At 35.1% G+C, this 14,555-nt stretch overlaps 1 protein-coding gene across 6 annotated transcripts; it reads left to right on the top strand.

The window, feature by feature from the left end:
* Positions 1-5,284: 5,284 nt before the first annotated feature.
* Positions 5,285-13,002, top strand: LOC107625913 (uncharacterized). Of its 6 annotated transcripts, none has more exons than XM_088503881.1 (7): positions 5,296-5,629; positions 6,814-6,866; positions 7,267-7,333; positions 8,637-8,725; positions 9,125-10,184; positions 10,940-11,807; positions 12,524-13,002. In XM_088503881.1, exons 5-7 carry the CDS (start codon positions 9,216-9,218, stop codon positions 12,568-12,570), a joined length of 1,884 nt encoding a protein of 627 aa, XP_088360007.1. In that variant the 5' UTR covers positions 5,296-5,629; positions 6,814-6,866; positions 7,267-7,333; positions 8,637-8,725; positions 9,125-9,215; the 3' UTR covers positions 12,571-13,002. The 6 variants fall into 6 exon arrangements, with proteins under 6 accessions (XP_088360003.1, XP_088360004.1, XP_088360007.1 ...); XM_088503880.1 differs by having other exon boundaries at positions 6,807-6,866; XM_088503877.1 differs by lacking the exon at positions 8,637-8,725 and having other exon boundaries at positions 5,285-5,629; positions 6,807-6,866.
* Positions 13,003-14,555: the final 1,553 nt, after the last annotated feature.

Genomic DNA, 14,555 nt, shown 5'->3' with positions numbered 1-14,555 from the left:
AAATGAATCGAACTAATAAAATTACGATTTATTTAGAAGTAAGTCAATTTAGATCCATTTAGATAATTGAAGAGTTAAATAATATATTAATATGTCAAATAAATATGAATGGTCTTGTTTGATTTTTTTGTTATATATGTAAAACTTGATGAATTTGGATTATTCATTATTTTTATTATAGATAACTTATTATTATGAAAATATATGAATGTATATGCTATTTTTTTATTTACATGAATATTAACTAAAAAAATTGATAAAATTGTGTTATATTTTTTTAAAAGAAAAAACAAACCATGTCATTTAACTCGTTAATTCATAAAACTTAAGTCAAGTATTGACATTTTCTTAACTCGTTTAAAATATGAATCAACTTATGTTTTTAAATTTTGGCTCATTGTTCACTACAACAAACAGAGAAGTGGCGACGATTTTTTGGGTGGTTTCTAGCGGTTTTAACTGCCGCTATTTTCGGGTTCCAGCGGTGATCAAAGCGCGGCTAGGTCAACCATTAGCATAACAGTGACGTCGATTTTGAAGAACTGTTGGAATAACCGTTGCCAGAGACACACGGAAATCGCGGCGATTTGAAACCGCTGCTATGTGCTTTAAGCAGGAAGGGAAGATGTGTAGTGGCGGCTAAACCGCCGCAAAACAGGATTTTGAATTTAACCTTGACTAGTAGCGGTAATTTTGAACCACCGCAAAAAAGCTAAATGGAATTAAAGCTAGTTTCCATGGTGTTTTTCAACTGCCGCAATACATGCAGCATGTTTTTTTTTTTCTTTTAGATAAATAAATTTATATATAAACTATTTCCAAATGCTTTGATCCTAATAAATAAATAACTACTACAATATTAAAATCTACACCTCAAAATAGAATAAAAAAAATTTACCAAAATAATATGAACATTGCATTTTAAAATATAATATATTTAATAAATCTAACATAATCATAAATCTAATACAATAAGTGTTTCACAATTATATTTATATATTATGTAAATTCAAATAATGCAATCCTAAAATTGAATTAGAAAAGAGTTTTGTTTCTAATATTTAACTATGCTAAAAGTCTAAAATAAACAATCACTTTAATCATAAAAATCTTCAATCACTTCAATTATAGAAGTCTACAACTATTTCATAAACGTTTGTAATGAAAATCGGCTCAAATTTGGTCCCCTGCTTGAAAGAAAAATTATTCACATAAATTTATGAGTGAGTTTGTAAGTGAGCCATGTACTTTAATTCTATATTTATTTTATTTTATTTTATTTTTTGCTTTTTCTTTTATGTCTTCTTCTGCTGTATGTTACGATCTTTTTGTTTTGTTTTATTTTTTTAGCTTTTGTTTCTTTAATTTTTCTTTTTTGTTTTGTGCGTTAATCTTAAAAAACAATTGTATTTATTATCACAAAATTTATGTTTTATCTCTAAAAATATCTATATTTGATTTTTTTTAAAATGTATTTATCATCAATAAATTTTTATGTTTGTTTACTATGATTGTCTTTAAAGTTTGTGTATTTACCTTTATCGTCACAAAAACTTCTTTTTTCTGTCAATAATTTTATATGTTTTGGTTTCTCTGTTTCTTTTAAAAATTTGTGTATTTATTGTCACAAAATTTATATGCTAAAAAATTTTATATGTTTATTTTTTATGATTTTTCTTCAAACATCTACGTCTTTGTTTTCAAATAATTTATGTGTTTATCATCATATTTTTTTCAATTTAGCATAAAATATTTTTGTACTTTTTTACCTTATGATTTTTTTTCCTTTGCTTCTCTCTTCATTTTTCTTTTTCGTAAAATTTTGTTAAATATAAAAAATGCAAATAAGAAAATTACAAGTAAAAAGAAAAAATGAGATGACAAAGGCCAAACTGAGCTAATAACGCAAACTCATCATAAATTTGACCAAATAAAATAAAATGAACGTCAATAATAGAAATAAAAATGTAGAACAAAATAGAAAAATGGACTCGAGAAAACTTAAGCACAAAATGTCTATATACACAAACTTACCAAAAATGGAAAAGAAAGAAAAAAAATACTTCACAGGTTTTGAATGCTATGCAGTTCTCCAAACTTGAATATCCAATTTTTACACTTAACATCGAAAGGGGAGAACAAGTATTGAATATGAAAAACATAAAGTAAATTAAACTTCAACCTCAAATAGAAGACAGAAAATTCATAACACTTCCCCTGTTATACATAGAGAATGAGCAACATAGCCCACGTAGCATGCAGAGTTAAAAGCCTTAACAGCCACCATGCTTCATTCATGCAGCAGCACAGGTTTACCCTGTCAGGTCATGGTTCTTCTACTGCAAGTTGCACACAAAAATGGACTTTTGGGGGGGGGGGGGGGTTCTGGTGTATTGCAAAGTGGAGTGTGCTGCAATTGAGAATGAGCTCTGCAGTAGTAATCAAGGATCTGCTTTTAAATATCGAAAGAAAAAACAGTGTGAATTACCAGAAGAGGGGCTAGGAAGAAGAAACGAAAGCAATATGAAGAAGAGAGTTGAGTGGTGCTGCGTTGTGTTGGAGGAATGCTGCATGAAGGTTAAGATTCAGCTATGGAAGACGAGTGAAGACAACAGATCTGAATTGGTCACCATCAGTTGCGACCACCTTGGACCTTTTTCATGCCAGATTTCAAGTGTTCCTAATATGCCTCGTCGATCTCTCTCTTATCGATAATCAGAGTCACCTTTGATTTAGGTTAAAATAAAATTGCACAGAGAGAGAGAGAGAGAGAGAGAGAAGAAAATGAGAGAGAATGGGCACTTGGGCCGTTGGACAGGGAAGGAAGGAACAATGGAATCATGTAGATACTGAGTTTACTACACTTTACTGCTATAGTCAAACGGTTTAAATTAAGAAATATTATATTATTTTTATTTTATTACAGGCTTCTGGTAACAACTAATAGTAATAACCATGGTTCTGAAAACCGACCGGACCGGCCGGTTCACCGGAATAACCGGAAATCGGTTATCTAGCCGGTTCGAAAAGGTCAGAAACCGCTTGGCAAAAAATCGGTGAAAAATAGGTCGAACCGATAGTTAATCGATGAACCGACAGAATTGTTCGGTTTTTTAGCAGGTTTTTGGTTTGAAAGTAAAACCCCTAAACGGCGTCGTTTTGTCTCTTAAATAAAAAAAGGCTAAACCTAAACGTAAACGAAGCTGAACCCTAATCACCCAGAAGAGGAATCAGCACCAATATTCTGAAAACCAATCGGACCAGTCGGTTCAATCGGAATAAACTGGAAACCGGTCACCTAGCCGGTCCGGATAAGGTCAGAAACCGCTTGGCTAAAAACCGATAAAAAAACCGGTCAAACCAGCGGTTAACTGGTGAAACGGCAGAACCGTTCAGTTTTTTAGTGGGTTTTTGGTTTGAAAGTAAAACTCCTAAACGGCGTCGTTTTGTCTCTTAAATAAAAAAAGGCTAAACCTAAACGTAAACGAAGCTGAACCCTAATCACCGAGAAGAGGAATTAGCACCCACAGCAACTATCTCTTCTCTCTTCGCAGTCGCATAGCCACCAGCCCACCCCCACCAATCGAGCAGCCCACCGCCATTGCCACCGCATCCCGCAGCCACAGAAGCGACGGCTTTGACCACCGCAACCACCACCGCGTCCTCTTTCATCGCCGAGCTCGCCTCCTCGTTCGTCGCCGAGCTCGCCTCCTCTTTTCATCGCCGTTACCTGCCGCCGGTAAGTAATACTCTGTTATTCATTTATTCGTCCTCGCTGCCTTTTGATTTTCTGTGCATGATTTTCTGATTTATTTGTTAGCTGGATTCAAGATTTTGATTTATTTGTTATCTGTTCATGATTTATTTGTTTGCTGGATTCATGATTTTGATTTTTTATTTTCTGAGGTTATTTGTTCATGATTTATTTGTTTGCTGCTTTATGATTTTGGTTGCTAAATTGTTTATTTGTTCATGGTTTTATGAGGTGATAGAGCAAATTGGAAGATGAGCATTTGGTTCTGCTTTTTTGGTCTGAGAAGAAGAGGTGAGAACACACAAAAGCCATTGTTTATATTTTTGTTTTTCTTAAAACAATGTAGTATGAACACTTAGAGAAGGATGAAGATCGTTTTCTCAGTGAAAAATTGGACAACCCCATGAACAAAAATTCATTTTTTTCTTCGAATTCGGTTGTTTTATTCCTGTAGCTATGATGTGAACTGCCAGACCATGCAACATGAAGGGAAGGAGATTGATTTTTATTTATATAATAGACAACCCAACAAATAAAGTTTCATTTTTTTAACTCATTGTTTCTGTTTTTAGATTTTGGTGTTTTTAATTGTTAGAATTATGTGAGAAACTGTACCAATTCAGTAGCAATTAGGATGTGAAGTTCAATTTATTATTCATTTTTTTTCATGGTTTCTTCAATGGCTGGTAGATATGTGCTGAAAAAGATTCGCTTGGCAAAGCAAACTGAGAAGTTCAAACACAAAGCACACCAAGAGGTTGGTTTAACAAATCTTTTCCACCTGATGCATACATGTAATTATTTTTGTTATAATTTTATTTTAATATGAATTCTAAACTTAATTTGCCTAATTGATTGCACATACAATTCTTTTTCTCCAAATATACATTTGTTTTGAATAGCATCATTCAATCTATTTATACTTTATAGCCACAATTTAAGTGTTGCTAGATGATATGTACATAAGGCATGCCAATTTAAATATTCTTTTGGGTTTCTTAGTATCACTAGATTTCTCTTCCTTAATGATCTATGAAGTTGTTTAGTCATAAACTTTGATGTTTGAAGTTGTTTGTGAACCTCTAATATTAAGTTATGGATAATTTATTATGTGAAATTTTAAATTTTATTAAGTTAGAAATTATTGAATTTATATATTTAAAATTATTTTTAGATTTTTTAATAATTTTATTTATTTAATTAAATCGGTTGAATCCCGGTTGAATCCCTGTAGAACCAATGAACCATTGAACCAGTGACCTCACCGGTTCGGTTCTCGCAACCTTGATAATGTTCTGAAAATCGGACCAGACCAAACGGTTCGATCGGGTTAATAGGGAACCAGTCTTATGGCCGGTCCGGTCGCATACAAAATTGTCTTGCAAATAACCCGTTCAAAAACCGGTCAAACCAGTGGTTAACCGGTGAACCGGTCGGGTTTTTTCAAAAGACTGGTTCTCTCAAAAATAAAAATAAATAAATAAATAAATAAAATAAAAATAAAAAGTGAAAACCCCAGCCCCCCCCCCCCCCCTCCCCCCGCGGTGAAACACTCGACCCTCTCTATTCCGTCTCACTCTCACATTCCAACCAAAATCCCTAATTTGCCTAACCTAGGAGAGAAAACACCGCCGCCACCATCAGCCCCCAGCCACCGCCCCACTAGCCACCGTCAGCCCCCCAGCCCCCGCCACTCTTCTCTTCCTCACCGTCTCTGCTCGTCGCGAATCCCCACCAGCCATCGTCACCCCCAGCCGCCGCCACTCTTGTGGTCACCGTCTCTGTGCTCATCGTGAAGCCCGCCTCTGGCCGTCGCAAAATTATCCTCTTCCCAGCTTACTCTGTCACCGCCGTTCCTCCTTCGCCGTGTCTCTGGTAATAATTAAGCCACTGCTTCTTCAGTTTCAATTTCTAAGATTTTGGCTTCTGAATTGGGATTGTGTTCTGAGTTGGATTGCTGCTCATATGGTTTTGAATTTAGTTTGGAGGTTAAGTTTGGATTGTTTTGGTTAGGTTTTCTGTTTCTAGATTCTCTGGATTTGGATTTGGATTTTGAGTTTTCTGAGTTTTGTTGTTGAATAGATTTAAAGGTTTTTGTTGAAATTTGCTGTAACTCTGAATTTTTTTTTGTTGCTGATGGATTGATATTTTTAAGTGTAAGTTTGTGATTGTAAGTTTTCTGAGTTTTATTGTTGAATAGATTGAAAGGTGGTTGTTGAAATTTGCTGTAACTCTGAATTTTTTTCGTTGCTGATGGATTGAAATTTGTAGGTGTAAGTTTGTGATTCTAAACTTTTATTGCAATGACCAGTTTTTAGTTTTCTGCCTCGCTGCTTCGTTTATTGAAGTTCCCTCCCAGATAGTAGCCAGTCAATACACAGAGAGCAGAGATAAGATCTCTAACCAGCTTTGAGTGTTGCTTACCTTTTCATGGACATTGTCTAGCTTGGAATGAACTTTAGACACAGATCAGTGATTTAAATCAACAGCTTATTCTGTACCAAAGCATTCTCTGAGTTTAAGGATAAATTTTCTTGCTGATTATTTTGTTATAATTTAAAAGTTAGTTAAAAAATTTTCATTTTATAGAATTTTAATAATAAAATATGAATAAATTATTATGTCAAATTATAAACTTCTGAATTTTATTAATTAAGAATTATTGAATTTGTATATTTAAAATTGTATATTGAATTTTTAATAATTGTATTATATATATAATGAAACCGGTTCAACTCCGGTTAGACCCCGGTTGGACCATTGAACCATTGAACCTGTTACCTGACCGGTTCAATGACCGGTCCGGTTCTCGCAACCTTGGTTATTCACTTATTCGTCCTCGCTGCCTTCTGATTTCCTGTGCATGATTTTCTGATTTATTTGTTTGCTGGATTCAAGATTTTGATTTATTTGTTATCTGTTCATGATTTATTTGTTTGCTGGATTCATGATTTTGATTTTTGATTTTCTGAGGTTATTTGTTCATGATTTATTTGTTTGCTGCTTCATGATTTTGGTTGCTGAATTATTTATTTGTTCATGGTTTTATGAGGTGATAGAGCAAATTGGAAGAGGAGCATTTGGTTCTTCTTTTCTTGTCTGAGAAGAAGAGGTGAGAACACACAAAAGCCACTGTTTATCTTTTTGTTTTTCTTCAAACAATGCAGTATGAACACTTAGAGAAGGATGAAGATCGTTTTCTCAGTGAAAAATTGGACAACCCCATGAACAAAAATTAAATCTTTTCTTCGAGTTTGGTTGTTTTATTCCTGTAGCTATGATGTGAACTGCCAAACCATGCAACATGAAGGGAAGGAGATTGATTTTTATTTATATAATGGGCAACCCAACAAATAAAGTTTCATTTTTTTTAACTCCTTGTTTCTGTTTTTAGATTTTGGTGTTTTTAATTGTTAGAATTATGTGAGAAACTGTACCAATTCAGTAGCAGTTAGGCTGTGAAGTCCAATTTGTTATTCATTTTTTTTCATGGTTTCTTCAATGGCTGGTAGATATGTGCTGAAAAAGATTCGCTTGGCAAAGCAAACTGAGAAGTTCAAACATACAGCACACCAAGAGGTTGGTCTAACAAATCTTTTCCACCTGATGCATACATGTAATTGTTTTTGTTATAATTTTATTTTAATATGAATTCTAAACTTAATTTGCCTAATTGATTGCACATACAATTCTTTTTCTCCAAATATACCTTTGTTTTGAATAGTATCATTCAATCTATTTATACTTTACAGCCGCAATTTAAGTGTTGCTAGATGATATGTACACAAGGCATGCCAATTTAAATATTCTTTTGGGTTTCTTAGTATCACTAGATTTCTCTTCCTTAATGATCTATGAAGTTGTTTAGTTATAAACTTTGATGTTTGAATTTGTTTGTAAACCTCTAATATTAAGTTATGGATAATTTATTATGTGAAAATTTAAATTTTATTAAGGTAGAAATTATTGAATTTATATATTTAAAATTATTTTTAGGTTTTTTAATAATTTCATTTAATATTTAATTAAACCGGTTGAACTCCGGCTGAATTGCGGTCGAACCAGTGAACCATTGAACTAGTGACCTCACCGGTTTATTGACCGGTCCGGTTCTCGCAACCTTGCTATTAGTTGTTACCAGAAGCCTGTAATAAAATAATAATAATATAATATCTCTTATTTTAAACCGTTTGACTATAGCAGTAAAGTGTAGTAAAATCAGTATCTCCATGATTCCATTGTTCCTTCCTTCCCTGTCCAACGGCCCAAGTGCCCATTCTCTCTCTTTTTCTTCTCTCTCTCTCTCTCTCTCTCTCTCTCTCTCTCTCTCTCTGCAATTTTATTTTAACCTAAATCAAAGGTGACGCTGATTACCGATAAGAGAGAGATCGACGTGGCATATTTGGAACACTTGAAATCCGGCATGAAAAAGGTCCAAGGTGGTTGCAACTGACGGTGACCAATTCGGATCTGTTGTCTTCACTCGTCTTCCATAGCTGAATCTTAACCTTCATGCAGCATTCCTCCAACACAACGCAACACCACTAAACTCTTCTTCATATTGCTTTCGTTTCTTCTTCCTAGCCCCTCTTCTGGTAATTCACATTGTTTTTTCTTTCGATATTTAAAACCAGATCCTTGATTACTACTGCAGAGCTCATTCTCAATTGCAGCACGCTCCACTCTGCAATACACCAAAACCCGCCCCCCCCTCCCCAAAAGTCCATTTTTTGTGTTTTTTATTTTGTTGAATTGACTTACCTGAGAATCTTCCGTACTAGCTAATTTATACCTAGCATCAGGGTGTTCCTGTATTAGTCTATGTATCTCCGATAGTCTCTGTTTATTTTATTTCATTTTTTTGTTGCCTTTTGTGTTTCAGAAACTACTGTTCTTTTGCCCTTACCAGTTACTATTTTGAGCTCAAAAATTCTTATCCAAAATCAGAGTTTGCTGTGAAAACGGTTAACGGTATGGGTGCTATTTCTTTTCTTCTAACATTGATGTATAATATATACATGGCGGACTTTTTCTTCGCTGGAAATTGATGACTTCTGCAATTATGTGATATGTTTTTGTCTCTCTTATTTTTTTTATAATCTAATTTGGACTCATGTTGAACGGCACATCCTTTTCAAATTTAAATTTACAATAATCCATGAATGCCCTGCATTTCCCCCCTTTTTTCCGCTGATAATCTAATGTCATTTAGGGAACTACAAACAAGCAACTGCCAATTAGTTTGGTATTGCCTGTTATATGTAAATCCATGAGTAGGCTTGCCTATTATACAGTCTTTTGCATTATGTGATTTTGTTCTTATCGGATGTTAGTTAAATATACTGATCCTGTATTTCGCTTCTGGTGCAGTATTAAATTAATTTCCTTGTTCAGCCACCTTATGAGGAGCTGATTTTGCGAGTTTCTGATTTACGGGATTTTTGTTCTGAATTTACCAAGCATGGATAAAGTTTCATCAGACTGTCCATACCCGGGGTGCTTCTTTTGTGTTATGAAGGAAGGGAATCCAAGCAAACGTAGAGCAAGTATACTGAAATTCTTTCGGGAACTTCCATCTCAGGATGATGATGGTCAGGTGCTCCCTATCAGTGGGTTGTGGAACACGGCAATGGCACACCCAAATGACCCTGAATTCATAGAGCTAGGAATTTTTGAATGCATGGCTGCTCTAATATGGAAGGGACTGAAGAATCGGCGCTGGCTTTCTCACGACCAAAATATTTACATTCCTTATTATGCAGCTCATATAATTGGTTCCTACACTATGAATATGGAAGAATTTGCTGAAAGTGCTGTGCATGCTGGGGTCATTCCTGCTCTGCTTGAGCTTTTAAGAGGTAGATTAACTTGGGTTGAGCAGAGAGTAGCCGTACGAGCTTTAGGACATTTAGCTACATATGCTAGCACTTTTCCTATTGTAGCAAGTCATGGTGAAATTCTTGAGCTCTCCATCCAGTTAGCAATGAGTTCCCTGGAAATAGTTTATTCGCACTTTTACCAATATGTTGATAGAAGGCTAAGTTATCACTGTGATTTGCTTACACGTGGTATGGGTGGTGTTGAAATGGAGTCCAGGAAGGCTGAGGAATGGGCTAGTCAGTTGCAATGTTGGTCCCTTCAGCTGATTAATTGCTTTGCTTTCAAACCTGAATTCCTTCCTACAATATGCAAAACCGAATTTCTGATCAAACTACCTGGCATGTGGGGTGGACTTGTTAATGAAAATTCACCAGCTGGTATTGGTTTATTAAGAACAATTTGTCATCAAAAGCTTGGTAGGGGACCTATTGCCAGTTGTCCCAGTATTATTGAAGCTTTGTGTAATATTGCCCGGTCTTCAGATGATTGGCAGTATATGGCAATTGATTGTCTTCTATGGCTTCTTCAAGATCCCAATACATGTCCCAAGGTAAAAAATTTCAGTGTAGCATTGGCAGCTCATTCTGATATGATACTTAATCACATCAATTGAGCTTGTTTGCACAAATGAGCTTTAAGAAACACAATTGGTGTCTGGGAAAGAATGCATTTGAACATGTGAATGAAAGTATATTCTTATCCCTTAAGCCTAAATTCGTTTAAATTAAAGCAAATAAATAGACAAAAGTAAAAGCCATGATGCTAAAATCTCGAGGCCATTAATAATCATTATACTGCACTTGACCCATGGTGCACCTTCAGACTAAAATCTCTCACTACCACAATGCTTTTGTCCTATATCTGTTCTTTTGTGTGAGTGTCAAACTTTCCAATTCCTAAATTTCACTAATTAATTTCATCCTTAAGCGTAAAGGGTTAAGAAGAGTTAAGTAACAATTTTATTATGGATATCAATTCACTTGAATGTCTAAAGGCATTGCTGTAGGGCAATAATCTTTTGAGCTTATGGTCATATGTTGGCTGCTTTAGACAAATTATTAGTTACTGTCTTCATTGTCACCAAGGAAGGTGCCTGGTCCTTGTCAAGTTGTCAGGACACCTATGAATTTGTAAGCCAAATGCATGATAACAATAACCTTTGTCTACTAGATTTTTTTTTTTACACAATTTCTCCTTATATGCCTAATGCTTTTATTTATTCAAGCACCAGTTATCTGTTTATATGATTTGAGTATTAAAAGTGGATTTCAATGTTGGATTTAAAGTTTCCCGTGTATTACGTAGGTGATTGATAAAGTGGTTCCTGCATTAGTTGACCTTGCGGAAATTACAACTCTTGGCGACCACAAAAAGCTTGGTGATTCCATTGTTGGTGTTCTTCAGGACTGCATCCAGTCGCAGGGGTCAGGAAGAAGCTCAATTAGTGGTCGCACTAGTAAACAAATTGAGGACTTATTAAATTCAAAGCAAAGGTTAAAATGGGAAAAGAATATGCCCAAGGAAGATCTACATATTAAGCAGGCTGCAGCTCTGGTGGTCAAGCTTGAAGGAAATTCTTTGTTCTCATCTGGAAATATTTCTGGAGCTGCATCAAAATACTCAGAAGCATTGTCATTGTGTCCGATGAGATCCAAGAAGGAGAGAGTTGTTCTATATAGTAATCGAGCTCAATGCCATCTTTTGTTGCAGCAACCTTTGGCTGCCATCAGTGATGCTACCCGTGCACTATGCCTTCATAAACCTCTCAACCGTCATGCCAAAAGCCTTTGGAGAAGAGCACAAGCTTATGACATGCTTGGGTTAGCAAAAGAGAGTTTATTGGATGCCATTCTATTTATTAATGAATGCTCTCAATCAAATGATCCTGATCTCTCACAGAGACAAAATAAAGTTCCAGATTATGCTGAGCGATTAGTCAAGAAACAGATGCGTGCTTCTTGGTTATTTCGAGAGGCAGCTATTAAGCATGGGGGTGTCCATAGTCAAGGTGATGCTGGTGATTTATATGGCCCAGATACTGATGACTCTGAATGGGAGACGGCAAGTGAAAGTGATATAGGAAACGATGGAAGGGATGATATGGGTGAAGAGGATGACGGTGATTGGAATAATGATGACGACGGGAAAGATTATGAAAAGCCTTTGCTGAAAGGTATTTTTTACTCTATGATTCCAATGCTAATGTGCTTTCATCAATTCAATGATTTGCCATTTATATGATCCCCCTTCGTGCTTGTGATGTTGCATCATTGACATGGTTGGTCAGGATTAACTAATATGCCAAAGAACTTGTGTTTTTGAAATGAAGTAGGAAAGCAAAGATAATATGATGTATTTTGAGTGTAAGGCGTCCCCATATGATGTTCCCACCTGAAAAACTGTAAATCAACTTGAATCTAAATGGATCATTGTATGAAATGAAACTGTCGCATTCTTCCTTTTTAAAGTGGTAGGTTTCCTTGTGTCATATTAAATCAAATATCTGCTAATGGTGAATAAATTGTTACTTCCTGCATTCATTTTATTTTACTGAAGAATGTCTTTTGTTGTTTTAGTCGCCGGCTGCGAGCCTTAACTTGTTTAGCCACCGTTACCTCAGATGTTATGGGCCTCTTTGCTACTGAACAAATAAAAGCATTCAATGACTTTCCTCATTGCCCTGCAGATCGAATAAATTTGATGGCAAAAGCTTGATTCACTCATAAAACAACTGAACTCCATTCTTAGATTCTATCATGTTAGCTAATTGGAATTTCTTCTCTTGAATACATACTAACAAAATATATAACATACATCTAAATATGTGTCTGTGTATCTATTTATGACATAGTGCAATATCATGGTTTTGAATTCTCTGTTTTCCTCCAGACATAAAGGACGGATATAGTGTGCAACTTGCAGCAGAAGAACCATGACCTGACAGGGTAAACCTGTGCTGCTGCATGAATGAAGCATGGTGGCTGTTATGGCTTCTAACTCTGCATGCTACGAGGGTTAAGTTGCTCATTCTCTATGTATAACAGGGGAAGTGTTGTGAATTTTCTGTCTTCTATTTGAGGTTGAAGTTTAATTTACTTTAAGTTTTCCATATTCAATACTTGTTCTCCCCTTTCGATGTTAAGTGTAAAAATTGGATATTCAAGTTTGGAGAACTGCATAGCATTCGAAACCTGTGAAGTATTTTTTTTCTTTCTTTTCCATTTTTGGTAAGTTTGTGTATATAGACATTTTGTGGTCAAGTTTTCTCGAGTCCATTTTTCTATTTTGTTCTACATTTTTATTTCTATTATTGACGTTCATTTTATTTTATTTGGTCAAATTTATGATGAGTTTGCCTTATTAGCTCAGTTTGGCCTTTGTCATCTCAATTTTTCTTTTTACTTGTAATAAGTAATAAATGGTTTCGAATTCAAGTTGTATATGCAGAGTAAACGGTGTTGGAGAGAGTCGTAGCTCTTATGGAGTTATGGGAATTAGATTGTATTCATAGGAAGATACATGTAGACGTGGATAAAGCAAAAATTAAATCAAAAAGCAACCATCCATATAACATTTTTATTCCACAAGTTTTGACACAATAATCATGCAGCAAGTGAGGTTTTTACTGTGATAAATTCAACATCTCAGCAATATAAATACAATAGTACTCGGATACTAAGATAAATTGTTAAACAGGAAAAGAAAACTAAGATAAATTGCTAAACAGGAAAAGAAAATAAAATACAAAATCTCTGCAAAAAAAGATAACCAATTAAGGAAATAGGTGCTTGTCGATGGAATCAATTGTCCAAGGAGAGCGTCAACCATCCAACGGTCACAAAGGGGGGACCCAGGCTGCCGGTTGACGTAGAATAGCGAGCGCGAATGACGTTGGGTGTCACAGTGCGAAGCAATTGTACAATCAAAGGAGGACAATTGCGGGGGAGGTTGGCCCGTGAAGTCCTGTGCAGCAGAGACGCACTTTGCAGTTCACGCGGCGGCTGGAGACTGGATGTTCAGCTGTGACAATGGGGGATTTTGGGTGGTACTGTGGCTTCCGTTCAAAATAGAAAAATTGCAAAAAAACTTGAAAATAAGGATTAAAACGGTTAAAACAAAACTAAGCAGGCATTTAAGTTAATTAGGGTAAAAAAGAGTTAATTCTCATGTTTAATTCATATTGGGCCTAAGAACTCAGTCCATCATAGCTATTGTACAAATACTTTATTGGCTCCCTAGCGGGAGTCAAATAAACATAGCATGTTGAACATGCATGTTTAAGGAAGAGAGTGACGCGTAGGAGTTTTAATCTTTTTTATAGGAGCACTGCTACAAACCCTGTTTTGTTCCATTCCTTTTATTACAAAGCTAATTAATTAATGTCAGTAACTTTTTATTTTGGACTAGTCTTGAGTAACTCTTGAGTAATAATTATTTTTGGTATTGGACTGAGAATTATTTTAAATAACTAATAGAGATCAGATAATAATAGCTGATGATTTATTGACTTCTTTTTTAAGTTTAGTTGAAAATGTCTTTTTTTTTCTTGATTAGAAAGTAGGAATGTTTACTGATTTTAATAGTTATTTATTTATTTTAATTATGGTCAACAAGTATAGATTATGCTGAAGGTAAGTGCTGAAGGTGTTATGTAGCAGTCTTTAATTTCTTCTGGTTCAGCCGTGGTTCGTTGGTCTGCTGCCGGTTTGCTCCGATCGTCTCCTCTGCTGAAGGTAAGTGCAGTTTAATTTAGTATTGAACCTTGATTCTGCTGATGTTGTGACTGAAAATATTAGTTTTATATCTGTTTGACTATATTAGTGTTAATAGCTTTTGCCTTCTTTTTAGTGATTTCAATTCTGTTTTTTTATACTCTTGTGTTTGTGAATTGAGTAAAGTAGGTAACTACGTGATCCTTAGT

This window comes from Arachis ipaensis, chromosome B2 (assembly GCF_059453495.1).
Source record: "Arachis ipaensis isolate K30076 ecotype BB chromosome B2, ASM5945349v1, whole genome shotgun sequence".
Classification (NCBI taxonomy): Eukaryota; Viridiplantae; Streptophyta; class Magnoliopsida; order Fabales; family Fabaceae; genus Arachis; species Arachis ipaensis.
The sequence above is the reverse complement of the archived record's forward strand: the minus strand, read 5'-3'. Positions and strand labels throughout refer to the sequence as shown.